At 35.0% G+C, this 20,069-nt stretch overlaps 1 protein-coding gene across 2 annotated transcripts in view; it reads right to left on the bottom strand.

The window, feature by feature from the left end:
* LOC145307474 (afadin-like) overlaps window positions 1–13,647 on the bottom strand; it is a 37,493-nt gene extending 23,846 nt beyond the window's left edge. The window contains exons 1-18 of one of the 2 annotated variants that reach the window (XM_080149923.1): window positions 13,536–13,647; window positions 12,458–12,522; window positions 11,808–11,888; window positions 10,967–11,032; window positions 10,512–10,554; window positions 10,185–10,267; window positions 9,444–9,509; window positions 8,818–8,896; window positions 6,811–6,867; window positions 6,430–6,517; window positions 5,880–5,976; window positions 5,480–5,591; window positions 3,806–3,912; window positions 3,005–3,061; window positions 2,161–2,249; window positions 1,667–1,727; window positions 1,409–1,486; window positions 602–720 (exon numbers count right to left, since the gene is read on the bottom strand). In XM_080149923.1, coding sequence (XP_080006049.1) covers window positions 602–720; window positions 1,409–1,486; window positions 1,667–1,727; window positions 2,161–2,249; window positions 3,005–3,061; window positions 3,806–3,912; window positions 5,480–5,591; window positions 5,880–5,976; window positions 6,430–6,517; window positions 6,811–6,867; window positions 8,818–8,896; window positions 9,444–9,509; window positions 10,185–10,267; window positions 10,512–10,554; window positions 10,967–11,032; window positions 11,808–11,888; window positions 12,458–12,522; window positions 13,536–13,581 — 1,394 coding nt within the window. In that variant the 5' untranslated portion in view covers window positions 13,582–13,647. Of the gene's footprint in view, window positions 1–601; window positions 721–1,408; window positions 1,487–1,666; window positions 1,728–2,160; window positions 2,250–3,004; window positions 3,062–3,805; window positions 3,913–5,479; window positions 5,592–5,879; window positions 5,977–6,429; window positions 6,518–6,810; window positions 6,868–8,817; window positions 8,897–9,443; window positions 9,510–10,184; window positions 10,268–10,511; window positions 10,555–10,966; window positions 11,037–11,807; window positions 11,889–12,457; window positions 12,523–13,535 lie in introns of both variants that reach the window. The other variant, XM_080149922.1, reaches the window with a different exon arrangement.
* Window positions 13,648–20,069: the final 6,422 nt, after the last annotated feature.

The raw sequence follows: 20,069 nt of genomic DNA, 5'->3' as shown, positions 1-20,069 counted from the left end.
GATATAAAACGATGCAATACATAAATATTCAGTATGTCTGTGAACCGGTTCTTATCCACCGGATATTAATCGGTTTCGAAGTGATACGTGAAATAAAATTAAATTTTTGTCGTCAATTTAAATTGCTAATATGTTGGTCATTACGTTCCTCCTTGGTCAGGGGAGCGGATAGGGTAAATTCATAATGAGGGGGGGGGGGCAGGATAGAAATATCATTATATTAGCAAGCTGAGAGAAACATTTCATCAGAGTATACAAGAATATCTCACAATATCCACGTATAATATATCCATTAGGGATTAGACTAAAGGCGCCAACTTTTGATTCCAAATTTTCGACGATTTTTTCAAAGAAAATTAGAACATTTTTCGGATCATGGAAAGGAAACGAAGTAGCGGGTTTCATCGTATTTTCACAGTAGCTTATTAAAATACAACGAAACCCGCTACTTCGTATTCTTTCCATGATCCCATTTTCTGTTTACAAATTCTAATTCTTTTTAAAAAACATTTAAAAGTTTGAAATCATAACTTCGTAACTATTTTAAATCAAATTAAAAACTTAAGATGGTGACCTATTAAGAAAATATTTTGAAGCTCACCTAGCGGCCGTTTGGGCGGCGGCTGGATTAGACGGCTTTTTCTTTGCCGCATATCGGCCATCCATTCCGTGATGGGACATCCGCCGCCGAACATGGAAAGTAATTGCTCCGCGGTTAGCCTAGAATATTTAAAATAGTGTTAAAAACATTTGAAAAAAAATCAGCAACCTTTTTTAGTTCTTAGCTTATTTTACCATGTATTTTTCAAAATCTATATCCCTTGAAAAATCTTGACAAATTAAAAATCCTTTGGGAAGGTGAGTTTTTAGACCAACCATAACCTATTGAGCCTGTGCTGCACACCTTAAAATTTTCCAGAATTGTCATAGTGAACACTCTTTGTAATATAGATAGCTCCATGACTAAATAGGTCCAAACACTAAGAAACAATGGCTTCACACACACAACATATGAGAAAACGCGTTCATAAAAAAATATAAGAAAGTGATAATTTTGTTAATCATTATTGGGGATGTACATCAATTTATCGTTCATTTTCTTATCCCTTAATATCCCAGGGATACCTATACAATTTACAGTTTACTAGCAGCATCACTCCTAAGCCTCTAGGGGCACTTGAGGGAGGATGGGGAGAATAAACACAACATTACAATTTTAGTTATAAAATAAAAAATTAACCAAAATTTTTTTTGGAACAGTCTCTTTTGGGGAATAACGAGATTCTTCGGTGCACGCTTAAATAGGGAATGTCCTATCACTCAGAATGCTTTTTTTCCCTTCAAAAATATCCTATTTTCCCACGGTCATGTTTATTTTCCCATTGTTGTGTTTATTATTCCAACTGACCTGTGCCTGATGGTTCATAAGTATTGCCAGAGGACACTCATCATCCTCCAGAACATATTCACCTCCACCTCTCCCATCCTGCAACAATGATAATTAAGAGCTTGGAACGGCATTTTGTACATCCGTTACGGATAGCTCTTATAGAAATGGGGTAGTTGGACAAAATGCATTTAAAATTAATTTAGTGAACTATAAGACATCCACGCGATTGGTTCGTTTTAGCAGCAAATTTAGAGATAAAAAAATAGAAGAACTCACCATATCATGTTGGTTCTGGATGCTGGTTGCCTGCACCAAGGAGAAAGCTGGAGCCTCGTTCCTACAAAATTATCATAAAGGGTAGGTTTCTTCTTTAGGGTATAGACCATTTTGTGACAACGCCTCTTAATGGGCGTCTCGTCGTGTTTTCACAGTAGCTATTAGGTTATTTTAGGTAAGGTTAGGTGATTGCCCCGCAGGGTTAAAGTCCCCTGCAGGGGCTAGAATAGAATAAGAAATAGCTACTGCTGGCTATCTGTAAGTTTGTCTGTCTGTAAATCTGTCTGTCTGGTTTATGGCCAACGACCCACAACATTTTGTAAAAGGTCAGCCGTCAATCTTAAAAGTTATGTTTCCTTCTTTACATACCTGACTGATGGAAAGACAATTTTTTTAAATGTCGACTGCAAAAATCCGCAATAAGAATTAAAAATGGCGGGAAATAATTTTAAAATTTTTAAATGGAGCGCGGCATTCGCGCAAGTCTACAATACCTGTTGAGTCCGTACTTGTCCAACATTTCAGCCACAACCATGGAGGCTGTGTCCGTTATACTTAATAACAAGGTCTTGTACGGAACATCCTAAAGTAAAAAAAAAGTTATAATTCTTATATAAAAGTAACAAGATCTTAATGTGTCTGTTAGTATGTCTGTCTTACAATGTAGCTACTCAGAGATCCTGGAAAGGCTTATTAATATTTTTAAAGTGGGTACCATCACCATCCAAAGAGGAATCGCTCCTAGAAAAAATTACCCCCAAACCCCCCCCCCCCCCACTACCTAATTTAAAAAAAAAATCTCTTAAAACTTCTATGACTTCTTTAAATTATTTATAACTATTGGCGACTTATATAAAATTTTTGTCCACTGTCTTATCCCTGTCAAAAAGATTACCTAACCTTAAAATTACGCATATGCAGGACACTGTTTAAGGACATACTAACATTTAAAGATTTGATTAATGAGATGCTTCGCTTATAATATCGTAATTTGTTGTTCCAAGAGTCGATATTCCAAAAATCAGATGAATAGAATAATATCATAAAAAACGATGTTTTTTCAAAATTTAAAAATCAACAAGTTTTAAATTGAACTATGGACTTTCTGGTGACGATTACAGAGTTCCTTTCTACATAACTGTTACATAAATCATCATGCAAAGTTTGAAATCAATAGGACAATTCTAACATTCCTAAATTAACAGTGTCCTTATAATAATATAGTAAAGCTTTGTTCCATTGGAATCCCATTTCCTGTGTCTATTGAAAAAGCTGCGTGATTTTGAAAGGTTACGCGGCATGTGCGCGTACGCAAGTTTTTAAAAATAAAATGTTCACCTTACAGAGTGCGTCACCATAAATTTTGAGAGTACCACCAGTGTCGGGCCCACCATCCTAAATAATAATAATTAGATTCCAGAGAGAGATGGGGGACAATGGGCTGTTTATTACACTAGTCCCCAAAGTTTTATAATAACGTATTCTTATTAGTTGGCTTAATAACTTTTGCTGAATTTTGATTGGTTGAGTAAGTTGAGTGTTCAAACGTTTCTTTCTACCAACAATATAAATATAAAGAATGGGTTATTTTGTTTGTCATTATTGGGGATTTGCATCAATTTATTAACCATTGTCTTATCCCTTTAAAACCCTGAGTAGCTCCGCTTCGTACTTAAAAATAACAAGATGTCTTTACATCCGTCTGTAGATTGATGTCGCTAAAATAGTATATACAGACGGAAGTACGGACCAATCATAACTGAAGAAAAGCTATATTATTATATCGCATCGTACAATAGACAGCTTTCCGCATATAGTAAAATAAAAAAATCGAAGATTTCAACAGTTTTAGTTAGCCCCGAGGGGCAGAACGCCCGGACTAACAAAATAGGTAGGTATTAATTTCATGATTTTTATTTTAATATTCGTGGACAATTGTCTGCATTACGATGCTATACATTATTTTTCATTATGACTAAAAATCGGTTTCAAAGCCATAGGTACTGGGGATAAGCTTTGGAAAAGCTTTGGAAAAATACCTTGGATCTAAATTGTTGAAGTTTTGTTAGATCCGAAGGTCCAGTCTAACAAATAGGCATCAATTTTATGTTTTCTGATTTTAATATTCGTGGAAAATACCTTGGATCTAAACTGTTGAAGTTTCTTTTCCAACTTTTGTTGTCTTCTCCTCCTCATGACTGCCTCCGGGTTAGAGATACTGCGAGTGAAACTTGTGTCGGGGAGCTCTGAAATAGTTTATTTATTTACTAGTGGATACGCAACTAGAGGCCTCTAGGGGCACTTTATGCAGGGGGGGGGGGGTTGTTAAATTCGACAACCTAATAAAAGAAAAAGTAAGAAAAAATTTGGAGGGGTGGGATTTTTTTCTAGGGACAATTTCTCTTGGGAGGGTTTGGAACCCTTTACCAAAATAGTTATAAACCTTCCCAGGACCTATGAGAAGCTACCCTGTACAGGAGAAGCATTTCGGTTCAGCGGTTAGCGAGATCCTTCGGTACAAACATACAGACAAATATTCTGTTACTTTATTATAAGGATTGCATCGTATTATAAACAGCTTTCCGCGGATATAAAAATGTACAATCTACAAGGTTAAAACTAGTTTTAATATTGTGATAAGGGTAGGTACATTTTTATATTCTTAGAAAACTAGATATAATACGATACATGATTTTTCAGTATTGCTGAGAACCTTTTCGAATCCAGCGGATATTAACCCATTAGTGCCGAGCGCCACTTTTATGGGCCGATCGAGCTGTAAGTTTCAGGGAAGCTTTATAATGGTCAAAACGGAATTCGTATTTTTTTGTTTTGCTCTAGTGGCGTGCACAGGAAAGTTGCAAAAAAACCCGGTTCGGCTTGGCCATAAATACCAACCAGGCATTAACACCCGTTTTTGGTGCTTTCCCCCAGTTTTAAAACCCGGTTGACCTGTATAAACCCGGTTATTTTGACCAAAAATCGAAAAATGTAATTTTTGAACGCCAAAAGTGAGATGAACACTTTTTAGAACTTTGATACGATCCGTAATTGAAAACTACACAACCTCATGTAATCTAAAGAGCTACAAGTATAATACGAAGCGATTTATTTCAAATTTAGTGTTTCGGCTATAGGTGCCGCCGTTTTCGGGTAAAAAAACCCGTTGCTCAAAGTTTTAAAAGACACACACTACAAAAAAAGAACATATAAAATTTGGGTGTTACATATCAGAAAACGAACATAAAACTATTGGGTGACACCTATAGAGATTACTAGGGTTATTAGGGAGGCTCAAACCCTTACTAATGACGTAAGCTGTTATTTTTATTGGTTGAAAAGTTAAAACCGGGTAATAAAAACCGAAACCGAGCCGGGTTTTAAAATTTTCGGGTATTTATGGCCAAGCCGAACCGGGTCATAATAGGGCGTAAAAAAACGATAAAAAAATCATATAAAAAATTATAATTTGAATAAAACGAATTCACAAATAGATGTACTGGTCAATAAACATTAGATTTCACAAAAAAATTCAGCGACTTTACTATAAAAACAAAAAAGTTAGAAGGGGTATTTGAATTTTCATGATTTTCAAATTTTGTTGAACTATACCAGCAAACGGAAGTAAGCTAAACTGCCTGCTCCAGGGGGAAATGAAAGTCAGGGTAGTAGAGGGGGGATTCATTCTGAGAATGATGCAATTATGAAGCCGGAAACCGTTTTTTTTTCCATTTTTCGGAACCGGGTTTTGATGCCCGGTTCGGCACTAATGGGTTAATCGATTTCGAACCCATACTGAAAAAGTATTTTTACCTGAATAAAGTTTTTCTGCCACAGTTTCGTCGTTTTTACCGCCGGTGCTACCAGAGCCAAAATTTATACCATCCTTCTCACCGCCTTTGCCAGCCGCCGCTTTTTTCTCAGCCTAAAGAATAATTTGCGGTTACTCTCAAAATTCAGAAAAACCCAAATTTTCAGGGATCTTGAGGGATACTACCTAAGCCACACTCGTCTTAATTAACCAACCAATCAAAATTCACTGTAGTCACTAAAGTTTTTAAGCCAAAGAACAAGAAAACGTTATTACAAAACTTTGGGTACTAGTGTAAAAAAACAGCTCATTTTCCTCGCTCAAAATTATAAAAATACAACCCCCTCATTTTAACACCCCCCCCCCCCCTCCAAAAAAAAAGCTTGGACGTCATTGACTTACCTTCTTCTGTTCTTTCTTTTCCCGTTTAGAAAGTTTTCTCTTGAAAGAAGAATCTTCCTGGGTTGTGGCTGGCATCTGACTAGCCTCGTCTATTCGTCTGAAATTTATATGGCCATTAATTAAGAGCCTGACCGACAGACCGACGGACAAAGTTATCTGTATATTTTACTGGTAAAAGTTGCCAAGAAAATAATATTGCCTCTAAATTATTTTTGTTTTAGGTGATATATATGTGAGACGGGGGTATGTATTTTAATTTATTTATTTTGGGGGGAGGGGGGGTGTTGAATAAAAAATATAAACGTAAATTATAAAATACTAGCAGCTGCACCCCTATAATTTAGGTACTAAAACTATCCCAATAAAACTTGTTAAAAATCGGAAACTGCTTAAGAAACTTATATGTAACTTACATGCAGCAGATTGCACAAAGTTTTGGAGAAGTTATAAACAGAACCGTAGAAAATAAACACAATAATAGAAAATAATTACGACTATGGGTAAATAAACACAACCGTGGGAAAATAAACACGACCATGGGAAACTTTACCTGAGCAGAAATCTGCCTTCCCTGTCATCCTTGTGCCAGTTGAGCTGGACCAACAGTGGCTTCTCGTCCAGACCAAGGCGACGCTCCCCTAAAAATATAAATCAAAATTGTCCTGTCTATTTCAAACTTGGTATGATTCCTGCAAATATTGGGTACAATTTAGAAACTGTACCTATAAAGTCTGTAACCATTACCAAACAGTCTGTATGTCTAATTTAAACATGATTTTTTATAAAAACTGGCAAATGCGTCACTTGGGTACATAGGTACCTATTTCAGAAAGAAAATAGCTTAAAATCTGCCCAGAGTACCAATACAATGATTTTAACCGCCCTCCCAACAGGGAGTTTTGAGGATAAGAATATCGTATATGATGTGTACCTGATTCGTGTATCTCATAGAGGGCATATTCGGGCATCTCCAACATTTTCATGTCTGCACACAAATTTTAAACTTGACACATTTTCCTGCCAAAACTATTTGTTTCGCGCCAAATATTTGATTCCCGCCAAAAAGTTTTGTATTAAAGGAAAGCGCAAAGTACAAGTTTTATCAGGGATCTGAAGGGATAAGACAATGAACGATGAATTAATGATCTTAAATTATGATAATCAAAGATACTCTAATTACAAAATTATTGGTTGAAAAGGTTTGGACATTGCTAGTTTAAAAGAAAGCAACCATTTAAAATTCAAAAAGGTTTTGAGCAAACGAATGGGATATCATTGTACTTTGGGTATCAGTGTAATTTATCAGGGAGGGATAGGACATAGGGATGTTTATTACACTAGTCCCCAAAGTCTTATAATAACGTTTCCTAATTCCTTGGCTGAACAACCTTGGGGACTTTTATTGATAGGTATTGATTGATTGGTGTCCAAACGTTTCAACCACTAATTGTCATCCACAGAAGGGTCAATTCTTTTGAGTAATTTTTATTGGCCATTGTCTTATCCCTTTAGATCCCTGGTAGTTTACAGTTCAAATCCCTCTCTGGATTTATGTATTTACAGGGAGGGAGGAAACATTGAACTATGTATACATCAGAGGTGTATATTCTACATGGGATCCCCTCAGGGTGGGGAAAAACCCAGGTTTTTTTTAAAAAGCCCAACCCAACCCGTAAAAACCCTTAAAACCCTGGGTTTTTATGGGTTATTTAGGGTTTTATTGGGTTTTTTCATTTAGGAGTCAAATACATTTGATATATTGATGAAATATTAATGTTTATGTTGTTGTAGGCAAAAGGTAAGCAAGATTTCACAATAAACAAGATAGATAATGAATAAAGCTGGCATTCCGATCAATTATAAACACTTATTAGCAATGGTGCACAAAATATTCTATTAAGGGGGAGGGGAGGTTAAAAGCTTCAAAACATGGAACCTACTCCTCTATTCTTAAGCTGTCAACACCCCCCCCCCCCTCCCAGAAATTATTAAGGTCTTTTCCTTTTTACATCCCCTTAATAAAACCCTCTGCACGCCACTGTAACTATTTCCTTTCATATATTGTTATGTGTTAGATTAAAAAACCAATTATGATTATGTAATTTACACAATTTATATATCATCAATTTAGTAGCAAAGCGTTTTCTGAAAATTAAGTTTTGAGAGAAACTAATTTCATAAACATTTCAACAATAAGTACCTAGAGCATCATTTATATAATTACTTCATACTTTTTTATGTTTTTTATGTAAAATTTGCTTTAAAATGTTATTAGACCCTAGTCTTTGAGTAAATAGAGGTTTAATTTATAAATTTTAACGTGAAATTTCAATGTTTTTTCAAAAACCCAAAAAATCTAGGTTTTTTTTTCAATGGGATTTTTAAAAAACCCTGGGTGGGTTTTTTTGGGTGGGTTTTTTGTATGCCCACCCTGGATCCCCTGCTCAGGGGGGGGGGGAGGGGGGGAAATAAGTGGTTGGAGGGGAAAAAAATGTAAAAATTAAGAAAACTGAAAACATTTTTTCCATTTTCCCCCCCTCCTTGGTGAAAAAAACTAAAAAAATGTGTGGTAAGAGGGATAAAAAAATAAAAAATAGAGTTCTTTAAATATTTTTATATTTTCCCCCTACTTGGTGGGAAAAAACTAGGGGGGGGGGGGGAAATAAAAAATTTTGTAGCAGAGGAAAAAAATTAATCTTGTGCAGAATATACACCCCTGGTATACATTTAAAAATACCAAAAATTTTGCTTTTATTGTAGGTAGGTAATGTAATTTTTTATTAAATCTTGATTGGTTGGTTCAAACTTGTTAGTTTAATGTAAAGAAAAAATTAATTAACATCAATTTCTCCCCCAGTGTCTTATCCCTTAAGATCTCTGTGCGTGCATTTAAGCCCCCGACAATTAGCAGAAAGAACATGAAAAATTTAAATTCCTGGTCTAAATTTTTCTATTAAAGTTTCAATGATAGATTTAGTTGTTGCTTGACTTGATACTCGGATACATTTGGTTGCAACCTAAACAAATTTAAAAGTTAGTACTTTCCCTTAAAGGGCTTGTTGAGCGCTGACCCCCTCCCCTTTCACTTAATTTTTAAGTTCATTGAAAATAAGGGGAAGAGGGTGTAATGACCCTGCGGGGCTAACCAGTACCAAAATAACCTAACCTAACATGACTTAGAATACCTTATAAATAGATACATTTTTATTTTAAAAACAAAGAAGGGAAAGGGGGTTAATTGCTCGATAAGCATTAAAATGGAAAATGCCCAAACGCTAAAAAGATATTAGTAGTTGATATATTAATATGATTTCTAGAAGTAGGCCTAAATTAATCTTTTTTAGTCTAAAATTCACAACACAACAGCCTTGTGGGGGGGTTACTTTACCCCTGTGGAATTATCTTACCCCTTAAAAGGTAACCTTACCCCTTCCGGGGTTACCTAACTTTGTTGCGTACTTTACCCCTTTAGGGATCATCTTGAAACCAAAGAAGTTACTCAACCTCGGCCCTATGGTGTTACTATACCCCTTGTAGGGTCATAATATACAAAAAAGGGATTACCTTTTGTCCTGAAGCTAAGTCTTGGGCTTGATAGTAAAACCTCATCACCCCATGAAATTCAAGATTCTTAAAAAACAATGATTGGATTAGTCATTTATCGCATCGTGTTATAGACAACTTTCCGCCGATATCAAAATAAAGACTTTTAAGATTGAAACCATTTTTGTTAACCCGAAGGGGCCAAAGGCTCGAGGAAAAAAACTGTAAGGTATTTATTTCATGATTTTTATTTTATCATTCATGGAAAATTGTCTGTAATACGATGCTATATGATTTTTTAGTATAGCTAAGAAAAGGTTCTAATCCAGCTTATTTCAATCGATTACGATACCATACTGGAAAATCTTTGTGAAAATAATTTAGCTCCCTAATGTAAATAGCAGCCAAGAAATTACCTAACGTTTCCCCCATACTATTTTAAACAGGACAGATAGATTTTTTAAAATGAAGACAGACTTACAATCAATAAGACAGATAGACACACTGAAAGACAAAACAAATTAACAGAAGAAAAATATTTAAAACATATAGGAAGAAAAATAAACTGATTAACAGGCACTACTAAAAGACAAACAGACAGATAATGTAATAACAGACAGACATTGCCAGACAAACAAACAGGCACTGACAGACAAAAAGACAGATAAAAACAAAATAACACAAAAAACAAAAAGACAATTACAGACAATAAACAAGCATTACAGACAGACAGACAGGCAGGCAGAGGGACAGACAGCTTACCTCATTCGGCATAGATAATTCAAATAGATCTAATCTGTTGGCATTCCACTGGCTGATAATGTGACGTAAAGTCTCCAAATCCTAATTTTTTTATCTAGCTTAAAACTTTATAACGCGGCATTCATGCGCTGTGCTATTCCCCCCAAAAAAATAAAATAAGACAAAATAAGAAAAGTTGCGCCAGTTCTTTCCCCCCTCTAAAAAAAATATCCAAGAATAATGATCTATTTTATGCTTAGCTAAAATAAATAGTGGATAAAAAGGCAATTATGTCTTTTTGCAAGGGAGAGCCACTGGTTAATGTTATCAATAAAAGCTAGAATTCCTGTAATCTTCGCAATTCTTCTTGTTCTTCAAATGCAAGAAAATCCTGGCAAAAAAATATTGGTTAAAAATCACGAAGAGGGGAAATTAGGCTTTTTATTACACTAGTCCCCAAAGTATTCAAATAATGTCTTCTTATTCAATGGATTAATAACTTTGGGGACTTACCACCCCACACCCACCCCTATGATTATTTTTAAAACAAATTGAAATAACGCAGGAGTATTTTTTACCCTATGGATAACACATATGGAACCTTTATTCTTCAGAGCCTAGATGAAAACTACCTTCACGTATATTAATGAAGAAATCCCATAAAACCCGGTGGGGAAGATTTCAACGACCGTGGGAAAATTATCTGGACAGTGAGAAAATCAACACGGCCGTAGGAAAATTAACGCATAAGTGGGAAAATAAACATGACCGTGGGAAAATAAATACAACTATGGGAAAAATACCTGGTGTTGTTCATAGTTTGCTCTTGGGTCGCCAGGTGGCCCCATGTGTTGGTTATATTGTGGCGGGCCTAATCATTTCAAATATGTTTAGAAAGAGTAAAGATATCGTAATGGCAATCTGTCTCTTGGAATCTAACAAGAATGACAACATCTATACCTACATAAAAAGGCGAAGCACAAAAAATCGTGTAAAAAATGGGGACAAGGAGATTTAAAGAGCACTTGTTGAAGGCAATAATAGATTACCTAGGTATTGGAGAGGAAAAAATCATGAAACCTCTCTCACGTTTTTAATATTTATATTCTGAGGACGACGGAAGATTTAATTTTAATACCTTTATCTACTAAAATTTTGAAAATTGGACCAAAAAAAATGTGGAAAAAAATAACCCAAAACTTGCTAAAAAACAATCTGATCGCCATGGATGTTTTTAATGATGGGAATATTGACAAAAAGTTTCAGCCAAGTATCTTGAATAGGAGCCGAGAAAATGTTCCACCCTGTCTAAAACGGATGGACGGACAGTCTTACATTTGGAATTATAAAGTAGATTCACTAGGTACTAAAAGAAAAAAGGCCTCCTGGTATCCTTCAGTGGGGGATATAAAAATCTAAAGATACTTATTTTATGTCCTTTAATTTTACTAGGTATAGTTGTATATGATCCCTATTATATCTATAATACAAAGTAGAACGATATATGTTTGTCTATCTGGAGCTTAAGATCTCAGTAACCATAGAACCGATTGGGTTCTACTCTTCTACCTAGAGGATAGGGGCGAAGCCACTATTACACAAAAAGGTGATAGTCAAGACAAATAAAAAGAACATGTTTTAATTTCCTGTGTATTGGTTGTATGGAGGATGGTGTTGGGGCTGGCTGAAATGAAGGGGTGGGGGAGCGGGGTGACCCTGGTACTGAACACGAAAATACTTCAATTGCATTTTAGGATACAGACTGAAAATTTAAGGAATAAGACAATGGACGATAAATTGGGACATTTTTTCTGCTTGTTTTACTTGAAGGTAGGTATGTTATGACGAAAATAAGCAGAAAAATTACCAATGATGTTAAACAAACTGCCCCATCTGTGGATTAAATTATTGGTGGAAAAGATTAAATGATGAGAATGTTCATTAGATGTTCTAGGGCAAAAAAAATCAGCAGTCTATCTAAAAGATCAACCATAAAATCACATTTTCCCACAGCGTTATGGACGGATTGACAAATCAGGCATACAGACTGACGGACAGACAGACTGATGAACTGACAGATTGATGAACTGACAGATTGACGGACGGACAGACAGACATACAGACGACAGATGGACAGACAGACAGAAAACAAATAGACAGACAGAGAGACTGAAGGACAGACAGACGGACTGTAAAGTGAAGTATATGGTTCCTATTAATGGACAGATAGACAGACAGATGGACAGACACACAGACAGACAAACAGACAGTAAAGTGAAGTATATTGGTTCCTGTTGATGATGGTGGTGTGTGTGAGGGGGGTGAACACTATGGACACCATCTCGAGACATGCCTCCACCTAATATACAAAAAAATATATAAAAAGGGAGGGGGCAGGTGTTACACTTTTTATAATTAAAACCAAGTCAATGAAATTAACTAGACTAAAAAGGAGTTACAGCACTGAAATTTGGCATGGCAGTTGCTTTAATAATTTTTAATTTTAAAAATAGGGTTTTCTAATAAAATATTTTTAAAGCTAATTGGTAGAAAATTGAAGTTCTTTCAAATATATGTCCTATAGATGTAGTAATTTAAACTATGCAGTTCACTAAATTCAAGTTTAAATGCACTTTGTGAAACTACCATTTTAAAACTGACACTTTTTAAAAACTTTACAAAATAGAATACACATTTTTTATATTTTCTTTAAAGATTTGAACACTTTTTTTCTCGTTTAAGTTAAATGCACTGAAACTACTAAGTACCTACCTATCAATTTCGATAAAAAATAAGACAAAAATTAATCCTATTATAGGTATTCCTAAAGTAGTAAGGTTTTTATGTCTAAAGATTTTGATAACTACTGAGCCTATAGTTTTTCACTTTAGGGAGGCCCCTCATAGGTCCCGGGATGGTTTAAGGCTATTTTGTTTTTTATATCTAAGTTTTGTGATGATTAAGAACTATTAAATGCCCCTACCCCTTCGATTACAGAACCCCTAGATGCTAGGGACACAAAAAGTGTCTGCATGTGTGTCTGTCTGTAGCGAAGTATATCACTTCCATCTCCTTAAAAGTGGAGCTGGAAAAGTTTACAGCTAACTATTTTTAAGGAGGATCATCCCATTTAAAAAAATATATATGACATCCTTAAAAATCAAACTTTTTAAACCCTAAATTGAATTTGGGGGGGGGGGGGTGGGGTCTCCTTTCTCAAGTGCACCTAGAAGCCCCTTGGGGCGTAACCACTAGTTTTTTTTAGAGAAATTAATGATAAAGTTGTAGCTAAACACAGAATAGAGTATCAGCTCTATACCTGGCGTCCGTTCGTACGTCAGTCAGTCATATGATACTATTATCCTAACTTACCAGGCCCACGTCCTTGCGCTGGGGTGGCGAGCATCAGTGCTGGCATAACACGCCAAACGAACGTTACTAACAACTATATCAAATAATAATTATAATCTGAAATTAAAATGAACAAGGTTGACAATAAATAATATCTAATAAATATAAAAGGATAAGACAATGGCCGTTAAATTGATGTACATCCCCAATGATGATGCACAAAATTACTTCTTCTGTAGATTACAATTAGTAGTTAGAACTCTTCGACACATATCATAATAAACCAACTAATCAAATAACTTATAAAACCTAATTTCTGTGTGCTTCGCTACTTTTTTATATATTAGATTTAGTCCGTCCGAAACGTATAGCTCATTTCGCTTATTTATGCACGATAGAATTGTATTAATTAACTACTTTAAACTTGGCATGGTGATTCCTGTATTAGTTTGCTATGATTTCAAAAGCGTATAATATTTAATTACCTGAATGCCCGTACGTCCCTTTTTAAAAACCTGGAGGGAGTGAACCATAGACTGCTTATAAAACTAGTCCCCAAAGTTTAAAATGATAACGATTTCTTAGTCGTTGAGGTAACAAGTATGGAGACTTTAATTAAAATTGGGTTGGTGCATTCATGTACTAACTGTCCAAACATTTCAACCACTAATTTTAATCTACAGAGGGGTTTATTTGGTCTCTAATCAGAGGGGATGTACATCAAAATATCGATAATTAACTTCTCCCTTTAGAAATGTTTCACTTTTACTTTTGACTAATGAACCAGAACAAAAAATTAATATTTTAGATTTATGAAAATTTAAAATTTCTTCACTTTTTTAATAAATTCGTTTTAATTTAAATCAACAATTTCACTTATTTATTATAAATTATAATAATAACATTACATTTATGTCAAATTTAGCATAAATTATAATAGGAATAAGTTAATAACACTGAAAATCAACATTTTTAAGGTTTCTTTGCCTTTATTTTATTGTTACGGCTTTATGATTCACAACACAGAGAGGTGAAGGAGGGAGGGAAGGGTGTGTGTACCCCCCCCCCCCCTCCCTCCCTGCTTCCTCCTATGTACATAACCACTGAACCCCTAAACTGCGTTGCCCCTCCCATTTAAAATTCGTTGTTTACAAAAATTTTGTTTTAAAAAAGGGACAGAAAAGGTGGAGGAGGGAAGGATAAAGGGATGAGTAAAGGGGTAATGTTATGTTTCTAAAAACCCAGGGATAAAAGAACCAACAATTGAAAAAAAATCTTTTTTAATCAGTTTTAACTTTGCGCGCTTTTTTTTATTAAATCCGTTTTTTTTGAAAGATATAAGTTTTAAAATAAATTCTATGTCCATTGTTTTATCCCTTTGGCCCTGTGTTTACCTGTTTTGGAACAAAAGACCGCCAACTCATTTATTCATTTTAATACCAAAACTTTTTTGCCTCATGAAAATATAGCCAGGGATCTAAAGGGATAAGACAATGGCCGATAAATTGATAAACATCCCAAATAATGATACACAAATTAACCCTTCTATAGATTCAATTAGTGATTTGAATGTTTAGACTCTATTAAATAAATGCAAAATTAAGAGTCCCCAAGGTTGTTAAGCCAACGAATATGAAAACATGAGTATAAAGCTTTGAGAGAATTTTATGAAGCTTTTCTTAATTCCAACCAGCATTTTCCGAGATCTCTAGCTTCAGATAAACAAAAAATAATTGATTTGTATGACTAAATGAAAATTATACCATTTTTATTTTGGCGACTTGTTTTCATGGTCTAATTGTTCATCAACTACCTGTCCCAAACGCAGTTTTTCAGTCATAATGTATCGCAAAAAAGCTAGCTTTAGTAATTTCCTACTTTGATCTTTTGTCTGACTCTAAAGACCTCGGAAATTACTGATCTGAATTTTAAAAATTTTCATTTCTTTGAGGGCTATTTTCAAAATATTTTGAATATTTGAAAAAATCCGTGGAAGATTTTTAATTTTTGCTTTGCCGCATTTTTGTTTATATTTTGAAAAGTCGTCGTTGTATTTTGTAAAAGGGAATGGCTTATAAGGAAATATTATCTTTTATTAATTATTTTTATCCTTATATAAAAGTAACAGGACGTCTATGAGTTTGTATGTGTACAGTTCGTGGATCTCGCTAACCACCAAATTGATATGGTTCTCCTTTACAATGTAGCTTTTCATATAAAAATAATAAAAAAAGACTTACAATAATATATCAATGTCAAATTGCAATTCAACGGTTTTATATTTATATAATGTCTGTATGTTGCTTCAAAATCTCACTAACTGCTGAACCGATATCTTTCTCCTTACCAGTAAAGCTTCATATAGGTTTGAAGGATGTCAAGTTTTCTCTAAATGACTTCAAAATAATCATTTTTATTCTATTATAAAAAGTAGTAAGTTTTTTTGTCTGTAGCGAAGTATCTCGCTAACCGCTGAAGCGTTATGGTTCTTCTTTGAAGCTTCTTATAGGTTCAGGGAAGGTTTTTAACTCCAAATAAAAATGACCCCTTTTTCTTTTTTCAAAACTCAAGTTGAAAATTTGGGAGGTCGACTTTTATTCTTCCACCTAAGTGCCCCAAGAGGCTTCTAAGGGCGTAGCCGCTAGTGTTTTTTAATTGACATACAGAATTTCTGGAAATTAATTTCGAGTTGGTATGTTAGTGCAGGGAGGGAGGGGAGTGGGGACATTGGGCTGTTTAATTTATTACACTAGTCCCCAAAGTTTTATAAGAACATTTTCTTTTTCTTTGGCTTAATTAAGGGACTTTCATTGAAATTTAATGGATCAGTTGAGTGTCCAAGCGTTTCAACCACTAATTGTAAATAATTGAAAAATTGTGGGGGGGGGGGGAGTCTTTCTTTGTACTGGCGAAATACTCTTGGGAGGACCCTTTCCAAAATAGTTATAAACCTTCCCAGGAACCATGAGAAGCTATGTAAAGGAGAAATATATCGGTGGTTAGAGAGATTCTTTGTGACAGACAAACACACAGATAGACATCCTGTTACTTTTATATAAGGATATCCCATCCATCTTCCAAAAAATTTCCCAATGTAATGAAAATGGATTTAGTATACGTGGATATGTTGACAGGGGGAACTTTAAAATCAATTTAGGTTGCTAATATGGATCTCATTTATTGGTCAGTTTGTTCATCCAGTAGGAGGGGAGTGGATGGGGTAAATAAATGGTTGATGAGAGCTATCGTTATTTAAGCCAGCTGACAGTAACATTTTATTAGAGTATATGAAAATCTGATGCAATATCCAAGTAATTATATATCGATTGTAATGAAAGCAGAATTTATAACTGTAAAAAATAAACTGTAAATATTTTCTTCAATTTCATTTAGTTTTTATTTAGCTGTTATAGTGCATATATAAATATGACAGGATGTCTGTCTATTTATGTTGTTTTATTTAATTACTGGACCGATATGGTTCTCCTTTACAGTGAATCTTCTTTTAGGCCGAGGAAAAGTTTATAATGAAACCTTCAAATAAAATCGCATCTCGCTAACTACTGAACCGACATGGTTCTCCTTTAGAATATAGCTTCTTATAGGTCCCAGGAAGGTTTAAAACCTCTTTTGGGGAAGGTTACCACATTCCTCCCAAGAAAAATCGACCCCCAAAAAAATTACCACCACTAAAAAAATTTACTTTTTAACTAAAATTGAAAATGTGATAGTTTAATTTACCCCCTCCACCCTCTTACACTAAAAGTGCCCCTAGAGGCCTCTAAAGGTGAAGCCGCTAGCAGTGAAAAAAAGTGTTTCGAGAGCGAAGCTACGTTATAATTATCTTACAATAGTAGTGATATCATTTTTGTTTAAAGGTTTAAAGTAGCGCAGCTACTCTTTAATCATGTCTTACTTGTCCGTCCATCCACCTTAAAACTTTAGATTCACTATCGGCTGAGCCCCCAGCCTCTGTATTGGAAGTGGTAAGGAAGCAGACAAATAGCCTAAAACTATCCAAAGACCTAAATCTATAAATTCATAGAAGCTAAATCCTTCTACCTATATTAAGTTTCCATAAAATGAAGAACCCAATCAGTTCAGTAGTTATCGAAATCTTAAGCAACAGACAAAAAACATACTAATGTATATAAAAGGACTGGTGGCTCCGTCCCTGTAATTCATATTGAGGGGGTGGTGGTATCCTCCCCCAAAATAGTTGTAAACCTTCCCCGGACATATGAGAAGATACACTGTAAAGGAGAATCATATCGGTTCAGCAGTTAGCTTCCTTCTGTACATAAAGACAGACAAATAGACATCCTGTAAATCTTTAGTCATATTTGTGGCATCTACGCTATCTCTCTTTACGTCGTTTCTATCTCTAAAAAAAAGGGTTTTTTTTCCAGAGATTTAAAGGGATAAGACAATGGCCGATATATTGATGTACACCCCCAATGATGATACACAAAATTACCATTCCTGTAGAATACAATTAGGTGTTGAAGAATCGTTAAACTCTGAACTAAATGATCCAACCAATCAAAATTCTAGTACCCCCGGTTGTTAAGCCAACGAATAAGAAAATGTTATTATAGGACTTTGGGGACTAGTGTAATAAACAGCCTAATGTCCCCTCCCTCCCTGAGCTTTAAAACTGGACGAAATGATTCCTGCAACATGTTTGGTACAATTTATTTTAGATGTTCGCTTCAAATATATTTTGGTTAACATATCTTCAGTCTAATTGACATAAATCATATTAATTTGATTTATATATTAAAAGATAAGTAGACATAAATAAATTTGTGAAACTACAAAGGCAGAAAAGGAAAAAAGTTTTAGTAATATGATGAACCTTGTAATTTAGCTGGATGGGATTTTAGCAATAGACAATAATCACCGGGGGGGGGGGGGGGGGGGTAAAAAATATACAATATACTTACATGAATTTTGATATTTTAACATTTTTATAAATATAAAAAAAATACTTTCTTTTTAATCAAATTATCTTTCCAAATCAGTCAAACTGTTTATACATTATTATTGGATTCATAAAATCATTAGACATAATGTTATCAGCAAAGTATCTCTATATTCAAGTATTAAATGTAAGTATATCCGCAATAAGCATTAAAAATAATTGCAAATATCAAATGAGTTGTTACGTTAATTATGTTTGTCAATGTTCTTTTGACTTTCTAGATTCTTTATTTAGCTTCGCTTCTATAGATGTTATCATCCTTGTTATAACGTAAATTTTAAAACGCAATTTAATTTAACTTACAAGTTAATTTTCTGCTTATTAACTTTTGATACTCCCATAAGTGTAAATGTTCGTTTGTCCTACCATTTGATTTTAGAGCTTCGCTTTTATAGATGTTGTTATCCTTGTTTTCAGATAATGGATGTAAATTTGACAAATCTTAGTGTAGCAGGTAAATTAATATTAATTTTATTGTCTCTCTGGACTCTGTCTTTCTGTTTTTCTGCCTGTTTGTATGCCTGTCTGTTTGTCTGTCCGTCTATCTGTGCGTCCGTCTGTCTGCCTGTCCATATGTCTGCCTGTCCGTTCGTCTGTCTGTTCATCTGTCTGTTAGTTTGGCTATCTCTATGTCTATCTGAATGTCTGCCTGTTTGTCTGTCTGTATATCCGTCTGTTTGTCTATCTGTCTGTTTGTCTGTCCGTCTATATATTTATCTGTCTGTCCGTCTGTCTGCCTGTCAGTCTGTCTGCCTGTCCGTATGTCTGCCTGTCCGTATGTCTGCCTGTCCGCCTGTCTGTCCGTTCGTCTGTCTATTAGTCTGTTTATCTCTCTGTCTGTCTGAATGTCTGCCTGTTTGTCCGTCTGTATATCCGTCTGTTTGTCTGTCCGTCTATCTATTTATCTGTCTGTCCGTCTGTTTGCCTGTCCGTATGTCTGCCTGTCCGCCTGTCTGTCCGTTCGTCTGTCTGTCTGTTAGTCTGTCTATCTCTCTGTCTGTCTGAATGTCTGCCTGTTTTTCTATCTATCTCTCTGTCTCTCTCATTGTCTGCCTGTTTGTCTGTCTGTGTAACCGTCTATTTGTTTATCTGTCTGTTTGTCTGTCTGTCCGTCTTTTTGTTCTGCCTTCTGTCTGTTTTTTCATATGTCTGTCAGTTCATCTACCTGTCTGTCTGTCCTTCTATCTGCTGTTTGTCTGTTTGTCTGCTCGCCTACTGTAAGTCTGTTTGTCCGTCTGTTTTTCTGTTGATTTGTTTACCTGTATATCAATGTGTATATCCATTTGTCTATTTGTCTGTTTGTCCGTTGTCTGTCTTTTTGTCAGTCTATCCACTTGTCTGAGTGTTTGTATCTTTATCTGTCTGTCAGTCTGACCGGCTGTCTTTTTCTGTCGGTTTGTCTATCTGTATGTCCTTCTGTTTGTCTGTATGTTCGTTTGTATGTTTTTTCCTGTCGGTTAGCCTACTGCCCGTCTTTTTGTCTGTCTTTCTGTATGTCTGTCCGTCTTTCTGTCCGTCTGTCTTTCCGTCTGTCATATGTTAATCTTACTTTTTATGGATGTTTATTCATT

The sequence above is a fragment of the Acartia tonsa genome, chromosome 15, assembly GCF_053477335.1.
Source record: "Acartia tonsa isolate MP-2025a chromosome 15, ASM5347733v1, whole genome shotgun sequence".
Taxonomy (NCBI): domain Eukaryota; kingdom Metazoa; phylum Arthropoda; class Copepoda; order Calanoida; family Acartiidae; genus Acartia; species Acartia tonsa.
Note: the sequence above shows the minus strand (reverse complement) of the source record. Positions and strands in the feature narration are given on the sequence as shown.